The 17,957-nt window shown below is 46.3% G+C and overlaps 2 protein-coding genes across 3 annotated transcripts in view; both read right to left on the reverse strand.

Moving 5' to 3' along the window:
- Positions 1–1,500: 1,500 nt before the first annotated feature.
- POLR2H (RNA polymerase II, I and III subunit H) lies at positions 1,501–6,738 on the reverse strand. The gene is made up of 5 exons (XM_078857764.1): positions 6,642–6,738; positions 4,461–4,544; positions 4,233–4,326; positions 3,819–3,902; positions 1,501–2,519 (listed from the first exon to the last, which is right to left on the reverse strand). The coding sequence occupies exons 1-5, from the start codon at positions 6,712–6,714 to the stop codon at positions 2,402–2,404; spliced, it is 453 nt and encodes a 150-aa protein (XP_078713890.1). The 5' UTR covers positions 6,715–6,738; the 3' UTR covers positions 1,501–2,401.
- A 6,820-nt stretch (positions 6,739–13,558) lies between these two features.
- LOC144933164 (guanine nucleotide-binding protein G(I)/G(S)/G(T) subunit beta-1-like) overlaps positions 13,559–17,957 on the reverse strand; it is a 29,588-nt gene continuing 25,189 nt past the window's right edge. For both annotated transcript variants that reach the window (XM_078857773.1, XM_078857772.1), the window contains exons 10-11: positions 15,807–16,023; positions 13,559–15,248 (exon numbers count right to left, since the gene is read on the reverse strand). In XM_078857773.1, coding sequence (XP_078713899.1) covers positions 15,142–15,248; positions 15,807–16,023 — 324 coding nt within the window. In that variant the 3' untranslated portion in view covers positions 13,559–15,141. The remainder of the gene's footprint in view (positions 15,249–15,806; positions 16,024–17,957) is intronic.

Genomic DNA, 17,957 nt, shown 5'->3' on the forward strand with positions numbered 1-17,957 from the left:
AGTGGTTTGGTATCAAATGTGACTCATTTATAGGTCCGTTTCACGAACGTGTAGCCGTGAATTTGAATACACAAAACGAGACCCCCTAAAACATCATCGAGCTCACGTGCCTCTTAGCACAGTATTCCCAGCTGGAATTCAACTTATATTCGGTATCATTAATTCACCGTTCAACAGGCCAATGCGTGTATCTCCTCCGTAAATGAAAAGTTAAAATATTGTGGTCGTGCACCCAAAAATATGGACCATGCAGCAAACTACTGGCATCGATGATCCTTCAACGGAAAGGAAAACTACACGAACGCTCTATCCTAGAGCCCTCTCGTTTTGGATAGCAGACCTCGACATTGTCAAAATACTCAATCGAGAAACCACTGTTGAATAAAGGGTTCCCAAAGCCTTCCCCAACCATCCTGGTTCTGCAATGCAATACAATCCGCCCAGCGCTTGCACACGAGTTGATTTCAAAACTCCATCTATATGTAGTGACTGGGAATGTCACTGTGTGGTGCCGGGCTTGCGAGGCCACGGTGGGATGTCTACTGTTGTGGGTACACCCCAGGACACGGGGTGTACTACCAGCCCTAGTGGGGACTTGGGTGAGCGCTGGTTAAGCGCGGTGGCACCACGCACAGCGTGAGAGAGCGAGTGTCAGCCAGCTTGGGTTACATTGGGAGCACGATACTCTGGCTGACCTGGGGACATGTGACCGGATGATACTGGAGGAGGGCCACCGGGGAGGGGGACAATGGGTGGTCACATGGTCCAAGAACTCTCGAGAACCTTCAGGAAAGGGCGAGAGATCGAGGTGGGTGGGGCAAGAGGCAGAGCCAGCCCCAGCCCGATATAAGGGGGGCCCTGAGATCTTACTGTTGGAGAGGCAGGAGATCCACGTCAAGCTTGAAGAAGCCTCCAGCCACGCGGTCCGGGACCCAGCTTGTGGTCCGGACTGGAATAGCGGAACCGTGTCTAGTTCCGCCGTAGCGTAGTTAGTTGGGTGGTTACCACCCTGGAGTATGTTGTGTTAATAGCCTGGAGTTGTTGTGCTAAGAATTTAATAAAACGTGTTGCTCCCAAGACGTCTGCGACTCAAGTTTGACTCACTACATATACAATGGACATCCTCTATGGGCACATTCTTTCTTTAGCTGCCCTTCGGTTGGTAGATTCACCAACCACTGATCCTTTTATGGATGCATCCCACCCCAAGCCTACTTTCCTCAATAAAAATTGTATTTAACTTACATGCTCAAACCCATGCGTCACTCATCCTGTAATGTAATCCCAGACATGCATGTTGCATACTTCAGTTTTAGCTGCCATCTTCTTAATCAATGTCCATGTTCCCAAGTTACCATAGGCAATACCAACTTAAAAACACGTATTTAGATATTTGTATGTTGCTTTTCATTATCAAGTGAAGCTTTTCAAAAGCACGTTCATCCACGCTTTATTTCATCCTTTTTATCTCAGTCCACGTTCATCACCTGCCCTAGGTATATATTGTTTTCCAGTGATGTCCTTCGACGTACCAGATAGTTATACACACAATAATGTAAATACTTTTTATTGAAATATAAATATGACGGCACACACATCGACACATGCTCCAGAAATAAAAAATGTTCAATTGCGCCTTGGGGTGCTTATTTTGGGCAACGATATCCATTATTGCAGGTACACACGGGTGTGTGCGTGTAAGCACAAGTCAGATTTTAACTCCACATTTTTGTGTCCAAGCAACTTTCAATGTACCTGACAACACTGCAAAGGGTTTGTTCATACATGTGATGAGATGTAGTCACAAATATATGTTACACAATGTTAGGGCAAGTGCTATTAATGAGAATCTGAGGCTGACACCACCACTACACCAGGTGCTCAATTATAAGCAAGTAAACTTCAAATATCACTCCTTGCTGGTGTTGAGCACCACAGGCAACATGTAACCTGGGGTCATTGGGATAATTTCTTAGGATGATAACCACTCATAACTTCCCAAAGACACAAGGTGATGTCAGTGAGCAATTAGGGGCAGTGCGCGAATGGAGACATGCAGGTGGTGCAACTACACCGGGGCACATGGGCCAGAGGATCCCAGATGCCAAGCTATGCAGAGGTGAACAAATTGGACAGGGGGGCTCCATGGTTACATTGTTGGCTGTGGTGTTCGACACCGGTGACAAGCGTTAGCTGAATCTCAACACACACACAATCACTCACACACACAGTGTGCAATCACAGTCATTTCCATTAGCATTCACAGTGCGCACTCACTGCCACAAGTCACTCACGTAACATTCACTCACATTCACACTCAACAGTGTGCACTCCCACTCACTGTCATTCCTCACTCAATTACTTACAAATAACATCACACACATTCACTCCTGGCACACGCTCAGAAAGCCAGTTTCTTGATGAGCAGGTAGACCCTGGAGTCCACCTCGAACCCGTGCAAGTTGTTGGCGTCGCCCTGTAAGCGCATGAGCAGCCCCCCAAATGACACGTAGGCAGCCCTGTGGGGGGCGGGTTGAAAGAGGGGAGTGAGGAGGCTCGATTAGTGAATCAACGTCAGAAAAACAAGCACGTTTCAAATGCAGGTTCAGAAAGCTCGTCGTTGCAATCATTTCACCAAATTTTAAGTTCGGCTGTTATATATTTTTACCAGCTATTGGCTAAAATAAAGAATAGGAAAGCCAACTTAATATGATATATATTAACTCCTCGAGGAGGTACTGCAGGAGTTTTGTTTACTCAAATAATGACTAACAGAGGGCTTAAAAGTATATACTGCATGCCTTCCTTTTCGCTCAAAATGACTATCGGGTCACCATGGTTAAATCCATAGCACGTGTCAGCTAACCTGCGCAGATTGCAAGTGAAATTGCATGTAAACTGTAACTTTCAAACGAATGAGACATTCCATTGTAATTCCGGAATGACCACAGACCAAAGAAAGAATTATTATAGGCTCTGTCTTGAAACTGAAAACCAAGGGACAGGTTTACAGCCTTGAATCAGGGCCAACAATACAATAATGTATTATCCATTAAAGCCTAAATGGTCTAATAAAATTTAGGAGAGCCCTGTACTGGCATGGTTGTCCAATGTCATTTAAAAGTGATTTGCGTGCATAGGTACTAAAGGAAAACCAGAACACCAGCAGAAAACCCATGCACACGAAGACATAATTGTCAAAGGCCTGCGCATATATAAACAGAACAATGTCCACACATAATACAATATTGTTTGTGCAGTGTTGGCCTTAGTTAAACAAGCAAATTCTGGACTGGTTTCAACCTTTGGGGTCTGATTAGTTGAATCAGGTTTGTTAAACACTGCTGTATTAACAGACTATCAGCAATAGCATTATCGAAATCACGGGGCCCTATTCAATATAAAAGAAAGTTTGGTTAAAGGTCCACATACATGGGTTCACAACCTATTTTCTGTACTGCAATCTCCTGGCCACCTCGCAGCAACCCAGCAGGTTTCTAAGACTGATAAATCGACGTGATCCACCAACTCTTACCTCCAAAGTACTGACGCGTTAAGGTATGCGACGTCATATCAGGGTCGGAAAGCATGCTTCTCATTGAAGCATACTTTCTGACCCTGATATGTCTTACGTTCCGCACTTTTCTGTAGGTGCTGCGACGTGCGATTAAGAAGGTGTGCACCTGTGTGGTGTGCGCACAGGGGAGTAGCTATCGGATGGTGCAGGCATCCACAAGTCAAGAGGAGCATCAGAATACGTATTCGCGAGGCTACTGTGCGCACGTGTATGTCACGTGTTCGCGTGCGTGGTCGCTCACAGGCGGGTGGCAGCCTCAGTGGACGTCTCGTCGCCCTCGATGCGGTAAACCTTGCCGTACATGACGTACTCAAACTGCTCTGCCCTGCGCACAGCAGAGAACACACGCACAGTCGTCATAGGTGTTCGAGTACGAGTGTGCATGCCTGTAAGTGTATGTATACACACATACATATATGTTTGTGCACATTACACATGTAATAATTCAGATAAAATTAATTATTACACTAAAGATTAAAGTATCCATCATTTAAGTATATCCACCTCTGATATTAGCCGTGGTAAGGAATTTAACTCAGAGGCTTTTATGTATGTACTGTGTAAGTCTACGCGTATTCAAATGCGCTGCACATGTGCGCACACAGACCGATACGTGTGTGTAACATATACATATCCAATGTGCGCCCATGTGTACCTGGACGGCCGGTCGTCTGAGGGGTTGTACTCTCCGTCGTCTGGAGTTCCGTCTTCGTACAAGGTGCTGGCCACCACCAAACGGAACTTGTCCGCTACACAGAGACGAGAGACGCTTCGTTCAAGTCTACAGATGGTTGCCTGCGCGTCTTGCGAACGAAGAGGTCAATAAAAACCCCAGTCAGCGCACGCGAGAGGGCAAGTGTGTGGACCGTGGCTGTGAACGTACCCAAGTCGACGGGGTAGATTTGCGTGTTTACGTCCAGGATGAGATCCATCTTGAACGACTCGCTCTCACAGTGCAGCCTGGAAACTGCAGACGCAGCAGCAGTCAAATCACAATGTGCACGCGTACACAATATATACCCGCACATGTTCACGTGCATTATTAGTTGTTTTTCGGTAAAGACACGTACGTAAAACAATCAATAAAATAAATGAAAACTAAATTAAATCACGACGTTTCGAAGGCAACACAAGCTTCCTTCATCAGGTGTCAAAAAGGCACAGCAAAACAACTTATTTTGCTGTGCCTTTTTTACACAGTTATTTTGCTGTGTCTTTTTTACACCCGATGAAGGAAGCTTGTGTTGCCTCCGAAACGTCGTGATTTAATTTAGTTTTCATTTATTTTATTGTTTTACCTAGGTGACTTACCGAAAAAACCAAAGAATATTAATCCTTGCAGTCACGAAAGCTTCAAATCTAGAATTATTACATTTGTTAAGCCAGCAAAGCCTCACCGCATCTCGACTCTTTTTCAGGAGGTTCCTTGAGTTTCCCAGTAGAGGGCCCACGATTTCCGTTTCCAAATTAAGCACACGATGCCTGTGTTTGTACTTCATCTTGAGATGCGGTTGTATAGAGACGCTATACAAATTAAACGTTTTTCATTCTATGCACAGCTGAATGATTCCGTCCTTATACCCTGCTGGTCGTGGGGCGTTACTTGACCATACTTCATACCGAGTACAGCGCGAGAATAAAAGCCGTACTGTATGAGCACATACCAGTGCTGCTGTACAATAGATTTTCCTGCACTGCCCTCTACTGATAAGGTCGGTAAGCAGAGACTGGGCAGAGACAAAGATGGGACATAAGCACCGATAAACGTGTGCAACACATACGAGACAGGCGGACAGACGAAAACCCGACACGGACAACAAACACAAAGAACTCCATTCACAAGAAGTCACAAACACCAACGAGAAATAAATCACGGCAGCAGATGCCGACACAGTTGTTGACGATGAACACACGGGACATTAAAACTCTCCAGTATGTGAAGATTGTGTTCATCCAAGGACAGACCGCAGAACGTATCACAACTCAACGCCGGATTCACCAATACGAATCAGGCGTCCTCACAGCATTGACGACTCCGTTACTCCTGACGCAATTATCTGCATCAAACCACCTCGATGTAAAACTACAGCTGCTGCTGCTCTCCACCAACAGCAACGATCCTCCCCCTGCATGGCCTGTAACAGACTGTAGGTACAAGAGGGCCGCGGCACGATACACGAGGGGGTTTGGGTGGCGAGCACCACGCCCGGCTGCCTCAAACAACACCAACATCAACCACACGATCACAGACAAGATACACAGAAGCACACAGAGAGACACACACGTAGACATGAGCGTGTCTGTGTTCGCGTCCCACACGAACAAAGTCAAGAACTAGATTTGAAGTATACTCTGTTTTTTTTTTATAAAGTCACGTAGGTAAAAAATTTAATAAAATCAATGAAAACTAAATTAAGCGGTTGTGCTTTCGCTACGTTGTCCCCACCTGAAGGATGCTTGTGTTGCGCCCGATACGTCGTGATTTAATTTAGTTGTTTTCATTTATTTTATTTTTTAGCTACGCGACTTCACCGAAAAAACCCAGGAGAATCCTTGCAGTCACGAAAGCTTCAAATCTAGAATTAGATTTCAAGTTTTCGTGACTGCAGGGATCCATAAAATAAAGTTATTTTTCTACCTACGTGACCTTACCGAAAGAACCAAAGAGTAAAATAAATACATTTATTAATAAATAAATGTATTTTATATATAAATAAAGCTATTTTCTACCTACGTGACTTTACCGAAAGAACCAGAGTAAAATAAATGTATTAATAAGTAAATTTATTTTATATATAAAAAGTTGTTTTCTACCTACGTGGCTTTACCGAAAAAAACCAAAGAGTTAAATAAATGAAGTATAAAATCAATAACTCTCTCCAGAACTCAACCCAACACGCCGAGGCCTACTCTAGTCGAGCACCGACACGTGTTTGGCCGTAAGGGGGGGGGGCGACTACTCCACACCACGCCGCCGCTACTCAACCCGACCCCGGCGGCGCGCACCACCCCGCTAACGGCCCCGGCTCCGCCGCCTCGTGAGGAAGACGCGAGGAAGACGCACCGCGGTCAAATTTCTTCCCCTCGGGGTCCATGTCTTTGACGTCGAAGATGTCTTCGAAGAGGATGCCCGCCATCTTCTCGCGCCTCGCTTCGCGGTGACGTCATTCGGATCGGCATCGACGAAGGTGATTAAATCTATTCTCTTTTACAGCAAAGTGGAGGAAAAGAATCGATGGGTATCGATTATAACCAGCGATTCCTGTGTAGGAGTGAAGCGGGCAATGGAATCGAATCGTTTGGAAGCGATTATATTTCGCGATGCAAAGAACAAAGTCGATGTGTTCGTTCCCTTGGCTTGGGAAAATCAAAATTAGAATATAGTTCACGTAATTCCATGACATCTCGTTACAAATCAACTTTTGATACCCCAAACACATACAGATTCACATATTTCTCTGGTCAGACTTGGGGCAGGTGGTAACCCCTTGAGAACGCGATTGTTTTATATGCAAGTTCTCTTGACAATGGCATCTGGTGACCCAGCGGCATTGGTACCTGGTAGGAACCTCCTGGTTACACCAGCCCACAGGGGATTATTGTGTCCGTCGTGCAGGGAGGGGCTGGGTGGAGAGGGAGGGGCTGGGTGGGGAGGGAGGGGGCTGGGTGGGGAGGGGCTGGCTGGAGAGGGTGGGGCTGGGTGGGGGGTGGGAGGGGTGGGGCTGGGTGGGGAGGGGCTGGTCACCTCGTGGTGCCCTTATAAAACTCAACGTTTAACCTACTCACGCCGGCTTGTGCCCGCCCTCACAGTCGGGCATATTTGCGGAATACACCACGCCGCCGTTGACCCTGGCCATTGACCGAGCAACCCAACGTTCCTACCAGCTCCCTCCGCAGGAATGTGTTATAAATTAGTTTTTTACTGAGGATTCGGGGGAATTTAGGGCTCGTAGAGCCAGACTAAGGCACATTTGAATTAATATGGTAGGTTGTGCCTGGTTGTGTGGCTCACAGAGTCATATGCCCAAAAACTCACTAACATAGTCATTAGCACGGTTTTTGCAATTAGGAAAAAATACTTTAGTGGGTTCAATTATGGTTTTATTTAGGACCAATTAAGCCGACAAAAGTTTTTTTTTATACTTTGTAGATTTCACTTTAGGACGTCCATAAATGACGTCACGCACCTGGGGGGGGGGGGGTCAGACATTTGTGACGATGTGTGACGAAGGGGGGGGGTTTGAGAAATGTGACGTCACATCAAAATTCGCAACTTTAAATCAATCTAGACAACACGTTCTACTTATTTAAATAGACTTTTTAATAAATGTTTTCTCCTACAACATCAGAGTGCAGCGCCACAATTAAATACGCACTACAATGACAATAGTTTAAAGCGATTTGAATCATGTTTTATTTGGGGGGGGGGGAGCAGAGCTTTGTGACGTCATCTTTGAGGGGGGGGGGTTCTGACTTTTTGTGACGCCGTGTGACGGGGGGGGGGGGTCCAAAATCGTCCAAAATCGCGTGACGTCATTTATGGACGGCCTCAAAGCAGTTCTAAAGTAAGTTTAGGTAAAATTGTACACGGGTGCTTATAGACGTGTTCACACAAAGACAAAGATCACCCGTATAGCCTGAACAGACTGTTGGGGAAAGTGCTGTTAGCAAGCACCTATGAGGGCGGGCACGGAACACGAGGGCGTGGGTGGCCAACACTACGCCCGACCGCCTTTGTCTCTCTCGTGGTGATTTTTACACACCACACCAAGTACTCATTTTGAGGCCGAGTTTACCTAGGGGAGGCCCATGACCGACTCAGATAACACTATGTAACACCATTATTGTTCCTAGGTAGTAAGTGTTATTTCGTAATTGCTCATGCCTAAAAGTGTACAAAATGGCTATTATTTCCCACAAACTTTGCTTTTGTGACCAGGACAGTGATATTTTGAAATGTACCTATTTTAAAGGAAAAAACGGGCGAATTTGTGTCTTTTCGTTCACATAAAGTCAGAAAAACATATGAATGAAAATTAACATGTCTTTATACTAAAGTAATACAAAAATGATGACAACATTTTTTAGAAATGAGTAGTTTTTCGATATTTACGTTTATACTGTAAATCACTTTCACGAATCAGCCCCCAAATGTCTCCCATCATGTTCTCATTATACTGTCCTTGGTAGCGGTATTCAAAGTCCAGTATATCCTGGTGGAAGCACTCGCCTTGCTCCTCCGAGTACGCTCCCATGTTCTCCTTGAATTTATCAAGATGAGCATCAAGGGTGTGGACTTTGAGGGACATCCTACAGCCCATTGTGCCATAGTTCTTCACCAGTCTCAACCAGCTTCACATAGTTGTCGACCTTGTGATTGCCCAGGAAGCCACGAACCACTGCGACAACGCTGTTCCAAGCCGCTTTCTCCTTACTAGTGAGCGTCTTGGGGAATTCCTTGCACTCCAGGATCTTCTTTATCTGTGGTCCGATGAAGACACCGGCTTTGACCTTTGCCTCAGCTTAGGGAAGAAGTCTTGAAGGTACTTGAAGGCTGCCGACTCCTTATCTACAGCTCTGACAAATTGTTTCATAAGGCCCAATTTTATGTGCAGTAGTGGCATCAGCACCTTCCGGGGGTCCACCAGTGGCTCCCACTTGATGTTATTCCTCCCCACAGAGAACTCGGTCCACTGTGGCCAGTCCCGTCTGTGGTAGTGCGCCTTGGTGTCCCTGCTGTCTCAAAGGCAAAGATAGCAGGGAAACTTGGTAAAACCGCCTTGGAGACCCATCAGGAATGCCACCATTTTGAAGTCTCCGATGACCTCCCAGCCATACTAATCATACTTCAAGGCGTCCAACAAGGTCTTGATGCTGTTGTAATCCTCTTTGAGGTGCACCGAGTGAGCCAGGGGAAGAGACGGGTATTTGTTACCATTATGGAGCAGCACAGCTTTGAGGCTCCTGAATGAGCTGTCAATGAAGAGGCGCCACTCATTCTGGTTACAGGCGATTTCGATTGCCTTAAACAGACTGGTCATATAGTAGCAGAAGCAGAGCCCTTCTTAACGGGTACAGAAGCTGCAAAAATGTTGGTGACGCTTCCTCTGATCTGCGACTTGCACACTTTCATCCAACAAGTTCCACTGCTTGAGTCTAGACATCACAAGCTCGACATTGGACTTGGCGAGACCAAGATCTCTGATCAAGTCGTTGAGGTCTTTTTGGTTGGGGTAGTATGGGTTTCTCTCCTCAGCTCTACTTTCGAAATTGTCATCTGGATCTACGTCTTCCTCACTCTCTGACTTGCTGCTCTCTTCTAAAGACGGCTGCTCTCTCTCCGGAGGAGTGGGTATGGGGAACTCATGGCAGTGTGGCACCGGGGCGATGGATGAAGGTCTGGATACGTGATAGCAGGTGTATTCTTGCCAGTCCGACGTTTGGAAGGGTCCACCATGCAGAAGTAGCAGTTGCTCAAGTGGTCAGTGGGTTCCTGCAAAATTCTTGGGATAGCGAACTTCATGGCTCTCATTTCCCCTCTGTACCATCCCAAAAAATACATTTATTTCACCCATGACTAATGTGCAAGAGATTCTCGCAACATTTTTCATATACGATATATTTTTTCAATAAGATTGAAAATTGTAAAACATTTGAAAATTAAAAACTGTTCCAATTAAAATATTTTCACAAATTTTATAACATAAAATTCCAAGCAACAATTCTCCATCTTACCTTTCAGAGATTTTTTTGCATTGCTCGCAGGTGAAATGAGGTGCCCAGGGATTGCCTTGATCCCCGACAGGCATACCGAAATATGCCTTGTAGGCCTCACACATCTTAGCAGATGCTTCCAGAGAGTACTTTTTCGCTCGTCTTGATAAATTGGCCGCAGACATAAAAAAAATGTGCCTGCTGGATGCTTGCAGCCTCTTGATGCCATCTCAGAAAAAGGCAGATATGTATCCACTTCGGCAGCTGGAACTAAACTGAACTGGTGGGCTTAAGGCCCCTGTATTCATATTATTTATAATACTGGAAAGTTCGAGAATGTTCTACAAGTTACTCCAAGTTTACTCAGCACTGAATCTATCTGGAATGTTCTGGAAAATAGTTAAATTTCTAAATATCACTGTCCTGGTCACAAAAGCAACGTTTGTGGGGAATAATAGCCATTTTCTGTACTTTTGAGGCATAAGCAATTAGGAAATAACACTTACTACCTAGGAACCAAAAAAAAAATTGTTACACAGTGTAATCGTCACTGGTGTTGGTCCTGAGCGGGATTCAAACACAAAGGAATGCACTTACCACCTTTGAGCCACCTGGACACCGCTAGTAAACAAACTTTATTTCCCTCTAATTCTAGATTTGAAGCTTTCGTGACTGCAAGGATTCATACTCTTAGGTTTTTTCGGTAAAGTCACGTAGGTGAAATTCCTCCCCGTAGAGGGCATTAATTCTAGATTTGAAGCTTTCGTGACTTTTCCCTCTCCAATATAACCCTAATTGTCTTTTTAGGTTTTCAGCAGTTTTCATTGAGGGTGTTAACAGCACTTTTTTCTAACGTTTGGTGAAAGATTGCCATCGAGGCGACTCCAGAAGTGGTTCTGTTGCGTCACCTTCCACGGGGGGGGGGGGGGGGGCACGGCCCAGCGGTAGCACGTTGCCTCTTGTTTCAGAAGACCGCGGTTCGATTCCAGCAGGCCACCCCGGTTATTATTGCAGGGGTCCCAACCATAAATTGCGTACCACCGTCCGATTTTTCAGTGGGCGTGAAAGGATTCCACCGATGTCGTTCGAAATGAGTATACCACCGCGTTCTGGCATTGTGGAAAAGTAACGTGCAACATTACCCGATTGGGATTACACAAATAAATCATCCCCTCCTCCGCCCCATGCCTCCCGACTGGCAGACTGATGCCCGCTTGCAGGCCAGTTGCTGAATCGTGAAAACAGCTGCCACTGGGGAGGGGGGTGACTTCTCCAATGTGTTGCGATTTGTGATGCAAGTCGCTTATCATAAGGGGGATTTGAGACGCCCTGGCGTCAAGGGTGCTCATGCAAAAAACAAACCGTTGTTATGAGGTGCACAATGATTCTTCACTCATTAGAACCATTTTTTTTATATATATAAACGGGAAATCAACGCAAAAGAATACACGTAAACAAAAATCACGCAAATTCATTTTTGATTTGCTGCAAGTACTTCTTTACTTTAAATAAACCACGAGCACTTTACAAGAACAACACACATCCCACAACACCAGTCTTTGCCTACAGAAGGGGGAACGTGTGAGTGGCGCATATGAGCCTACATTGTGAACAGCAGCGTAGCTCGCGAGCGATGGGACCAGAGGTCTAGGAGCCGGGATACCAAGAGGGCCGTGAAGTGGAGGGGGGGGGGATAATTGTATAGGGACGGCCGAATTTTATTGCTTTCACCAGGGCCCATTGCCATCCACGCTACGCCACTGATTGTGAGCATAGGTGTGCATATGTATGCATTGTATTCGATATGAAATGGAATTGAATGTTTTAACCCATTGAGCAGTGTGAACATTGTGTGTGCGCGCGTGTCTTTGTATGGGTACTATTAATCGGACAATGACTACGGTGGATGTATTTGTGTATGTACACAGATAAGTGGGTATACACATGACGCTCCCAAAAACAGTCTTCATGTTAACATGTATGTGAAGTCTAAATGCAGTTATGCGTGTACAAAATCTATACATTGTGCCCGATTTAATTTAGCACACGTGTGCATGTGCTGTGCGTGTGTGTGCACGGCTGTGTGTAATTATATACGTGCGTGTGTATATATGTCAGCATGCATGCGCTGTAATGTCGATGTGTATGACGATTAAACAAACATATACATGATTTCTATTCGCTAAGTGGATAAATAAAGCGATAATATAGACTGTGCACGTTATGTGCTTCATTACGTTTCCGTGAATCTCAGATGCGCCGTGAATGCGAAGTGAAGTGTAAGCATAGAGATGAGTGAAGTGGTTTGTGCACTAGATTTTAATGTATGTGCGTTTTACGACACTTTGTGAGTAACGATGTGAACGTGTGTGTGGGTGCGCTGCACTTAACATATCTGGGGAGCGGTAGTGTAGCGGTTAGCACGCTGCTCTGCTACGAACCCAGCGACCCGGGTTTGATTCCGGCTCATGGCCACCACCAATGACGATTATCTGAACCGGTCCTGGGCCTCCCGTAGGTAGACTCAGCCTCAATTGAGTACCTGGTGAGGTGTGTAAACATCGTACTGCATACCACATGCATACAACCACATCACCTTGTACGCATTAGATGTTGGAAGCTAAGCAGGGCAGAGCATGGCGAGTGCTTGCATGCTAGCGCACTTGAACTAATATCCGTTATGAAACATGATTTGGCGATGCTGTTGTTGGCAGTGGTGTACAAGCACAGGTAACACAAGATAGAAACTCAACAAACATTCGACAATGACACTACCTTCAAGCAAACACATCATGGGGCGACCTTTTGAGCAATGGGCCCTTCATCGGCCCTTCACTTAAGTACTATGAAGGGCCATTGCCTGAAACGTCACCTCTTATACGTTTCCTATTATGGCCGCAGTGTGATTGCCAATTGTGTTGAGTGCTTTTTGTTTGTTATTTAAGCTCCACTATTTGGTTTATCATTTGCCCTTGAGAAAAATGTTTATCCGTGGAAGATCTTTATTTTAATGTTACTAAAGACCATCAAGTGCCGTTTCGTGTTCTGTCATGTTTCATGTTTTATACATATATATTTCTATATTTAATATTCCATAATTTTAAATTCCAAAAGCATCTTAGTTACGTTTGCTTAAAGACCATGAAGGATGATTGATCCTCCTACAACCGCAAATGCTGCAGCTCAGTCCTATATACCATTGTGTCCAAGGCCGTATGTACACTTTATTAACATACACTGTTTTTTTTGTATTGTTTTTAAGTAATATTTGTTTTTATCTTGTTTGTGGTAAGTTCTGGTGTGTGGGTTTCATGTCAACAATTGTTGTTTTTTGCTCTTGCCAGCTTGCACATTCCCACCCTGCGATGATGTCCTATGACACTGCTGTCGGTCTTGGGCTTGTGTGGTCTACGCATCTCTAAGTCACTCTGCAGAGCTCTATGCAAATGTAGAGCCCTCTATGGAATTCTATGGATCCCTTTGTAACTGCGATGTCCCGTGACCGTCGCCACGGACTTGAGCTGCGGTCATGTCCCTTGTAACGGAGCTGTGAAGCTCAATGGGCCTTACCAACCGAAATAGCATGATTGAGCTTGTTTAGAGCTTTCATGGATGACAGTCAGGGCGTGCCAGGTGTTGTAGGCGTTGGGGCTCCAAGGTGGCCAGGAGATGGCAGTGCTGAGTGGTACCCCCCTCGAATGCGTGGCGGGTTTTCTCCGGATTCTCCGATTTCCTCCCACATTGAGCCCAACACTCATACATGCAAATGGTCAAACAGCCCCATGCAGGGCCCCTCCTCGTATAGATAGAGACGGTCTTGAGAGACAGTGTTATTTTAATCACACACACAAGAGGGTCAGTGAAAGTCTACGTGTGTGTGTGTGTGTGTTTGGGTGATAGGTATACTATACACAAGTTAGCGAGTGTGCATATTGTGTGTCACGTGCACAGCATGTGAGAATGTGGTTGTGTACATGTGCCTGGAGTGTGTTTGAACGTTTGTGTTTTCATGCAGGTATGAGTGAGTGCTGAATATGTGTGGTGTGTTTAACTGCATGCGTGTTTTTGTGCCAGTGTCATGCGCAGCAGTGAGATGGACTGTGGCATCACGCAACTGGTGAGGGATGGCGGTGACCGGGGTAGGGATTTATCGAGCAGTGGATAGAACCTGGCTGGGGATGATATGGTTCGTGTGTGTGTGCAAGATGTGTGTGTATGCGTATGTGTGTATTGCTGGGCTCATTTTTGTATATGTACGTATGTATATTTTATATCATATGTGCATGTGTGTACATATCTATGTATATGCTGCATGTGTAAATGTATGAGTATATCATAGCACGTAGGTTTTTTGCAGCCAATAGTATGACTCGTAACAGATTTTTAAGTTAAGCCACAATAATGATCCAGCCAAATTTGTGTCGTGACTCTCCACCACCCAACACAGCCAGGCAAATAAAATAGTCACAAAAAATATATAATTGACGTGTCAAATGCTTGTGCATTGAATTTGTTTGGCTATGTCGGGTGATGGAGGGTCTCACGACACGAACATGGTCAAGAGCATTACGTGGCTTAACCCCAAAATCAATAACGTATATTTATGTATATATTTGGTGTATGCATGTCTGTGTCTTTGTGTGTATGTGTGTTGTACGAGTCTATATCCACGTTTGTTTGTGTGGATTTTGTACGAGTCTCTGGCCATGTGTGTGTGTGTTGTACGAGTATCTGTCCGTGTGCGTGTATCTTGTACGAGTCTCAGTCCACGTGTGTGTGTGCATGCGTGGTCGCGAGCTGGATCCCGCGGGAGCCATGTGCGTCTCCGTGCCGGACTACACCTGCGCCCGTCAGTTCCACACCTTGAGGAAGCTGTCCCAGGAGCCTGTGGCCACGGCCATGCCGTCATCCGTGACGCCCAGGCATGACACGCGGTTATCGTGGCCCGCAAGCACGCCTGCACACAAAGACAAAGCTAAAACGATTCCCCCCATAGCCTTAACAGACTGTTGGGGCAAGTGCTGTTAGCGAGCACCTATGAAGGCTGGCACGGCTCACGAGGGGGTGGGTGGCCAGCACCTTGCCCGACCGCTTTTGTTTCCCCAGTGACGATGTTTTTAGACATCGCAACAGGTACTCATTTGAGGCTGAGTTGACTTAGTGGAGGCCCTGGACCGGTTCAGATAATCGTCACTGGTGTTGGTGGCCGTGAGTGGAACTCGAACTCGGGTCGGCGGGTTCTGAGCGCAGCGTGCAAACCACTGCCCCATTGCTCCACTGCTCCCCAAGCACAAAAGGCAAATATCCCCTGTGTAATGCTCACACGCACGTGTGCACGCTCACACACACGTGTGCACGCTCACACACACGTGTGCACGCTTACACACACGCGCGCTCATACGCACACGCTCACATGCACACGTGCGTGCGAGCGCCCTCGCACATGTACACACGCGCTCACATGCACACACTCGCACACGCACACACTCTCGCACCCTCACAACCATGCACGCACCGGCTTTCTCCTGCTTCATGCCGTCCCAGATGTTGCAGTTGAAGTCATCATGTCCGGCGAGCACGAGGCGGCCGGAGCGCGAGAAGGCGATGCTCGTGACGCCGCACACCACGCCGTCGTTGGCGTAGACGCAGAGCTCCTGGTCGGCGCGGATGTCGAAGAGGCGGCACGTGGCATCGTCGGAGCCCGTCACAAACGCCTGCCCATTTGGGAAGAACTAAGGGCGGAGACCACCGGGGCGTGGTGGGAGAGAGAGACAGTGAAGAGATAAGAGGGAGGGAGGGTTATAGATGGGCAAACAGAATCAGAATCGTATTCATACTGGAGGAATACGATGAGCTACAAAGCTATTTTTCGCAGATGTCCAGAGAGTGAAAGGAATCGGGAGAGAGGTAGAGAGTCAGAGTGTGCGTGTGGGGAGTAGCGGCGTCGCGGTTAGTGCACTGCACTACCAACCTGGCGACCCGAGTTCAAATCCCGCTCACGGACAACACCAGTGATGATTATCTGAACCGATCTTGGGTCTCCTCTAGGTCGATTCAACTTCTAATGAGTACCTGGTGAGGTGTGTAAATATTGCCACGAGGGAGACAAAGGCGGTCCGGCATGATGCTGGAGAATTGCCCGATGATGCTGGATGCAATTACCAGCGAAACGTCGTACTCAACAAATTGTAAATGTTGTGGTTTCACTCTTCAACACACCGGTGGGCTAAAGTAGTGAACTATTTGTCTTTTGTCAACGTGACACTTTTTTGCTGATTGGCCGTGTCGGGTGGTGGAGGGTTAGGACACATTTATAAATAACGCGATCTAACCCAAAAACCTTAATTATGAAGTGATGCTCGCCATCCACCCCCTCTCGTGTGTGCTGTGCCGGCCATCATAGGTGCTGCTCGCTAACAGCACTTGCCCCAACAGTCTGTTAAGGCTACACAAGGGATCATTGTCTTTGGCGAAGAGAGAGGGAAGGGAAGAGAGATGGAGACACGGATGAAAAGATGGTGGAAAAAATATGGAGAGATTTAATATATAGAGAGAGTGGAGTTGAAAGTGGGAGAGCGAGCGAGTGAGTGGGAAAGAGGAAGATATGCTTGGAGAGACGGAGAGGGATAACGTTTGAGCTAGATCGAGAGGTCACAGAGATCATATCATCGCTCTGACAATGTAGATTGAATACAATTATTTTAAGTCCATGAATTTACAACGGGATTAGTTGGGAATACGTGTACCCTTGATTAGCATGGGAACTCGGGAATGATTTGACTGCGGTGTTGGCTTATGAACAGGTATATGTGTGCAGGGGTTTGTGTCACAATCTGCTCTCCTGAACATTAAGCATTTAAGCCGTATTTTTCAAATTCCTTTGTTCTCTTACACATGTTTCCCACGTAATCAGACCTTAAACTACCCCTAGTTGATATACACACCCCAAACATATGCTTCGAACACACCCCTCGAAAAAATGCATATGCACCAAAGACACACACACACGTCCTGAACACATAAATGCAATCCAAGCACACACACAGTGAAAACACAGCACATGTACCATACATATGTAATGTAGCTCTCAGAGACACCGTCTTGCTCAGTTATGTATCTCTTTATTATGAATAAAGTCTGCCGACTCACTGATAATTTAACGGGTAACTGCAATTGGACGATGTACAGCTGGGTAACTTCTGTGACTCTAAGCGACGCTCCCCATGTAGTTGGCTGACTACATAGGAGCGGACGCGGAGTAGTCACGGAGACAATATTAACTGTAGCCTTCCAAGGCGACAAGGTGCCCGATCCAAGACGATTAAGACGACCCGCTCCAAGACGGCGACGATTCTCCCTTGGTTCCCCCACAGCAGCAGCCCAGAGCCCTGTTCCACGCCGGCTTTTATCCTCTCCTCGACCCGGCCACGCCCCTTTTCCCGAACTCTCTCTCACCTCCTCAACTGGGCCTGTCTGTCCCCGTCTCAATTATTATTTACGACCACTTAGGTCACGTGCTTATCCGAGACCCCGTCGCGTCAATTAGTAACCACGGCCACGAGGAGCCGTATTGTCCCTACCCATATACACACACCCCAAGCATACGTTAACATATGTCTTGAACACATAAACGCACTCTGAACACGAACTCCAAATACACAAACAC

Source organism: Lampetra fluviatilis, chromosome 6 (assembly GCF_964198595.1).
Source record: "Lampetra fluviatilis chromosome 6, kcLamFluv1.1, whole genome shotgun sequence".
In the NCBI taxonomy this organism is placed as follows: domain Eukaryota; kingdom Metazoa; phylum Chordata; class Hyperoartia; order Petromyzontiformes; family Petromyzontidae; genus Lampetra; species Lampetra fluviatilis.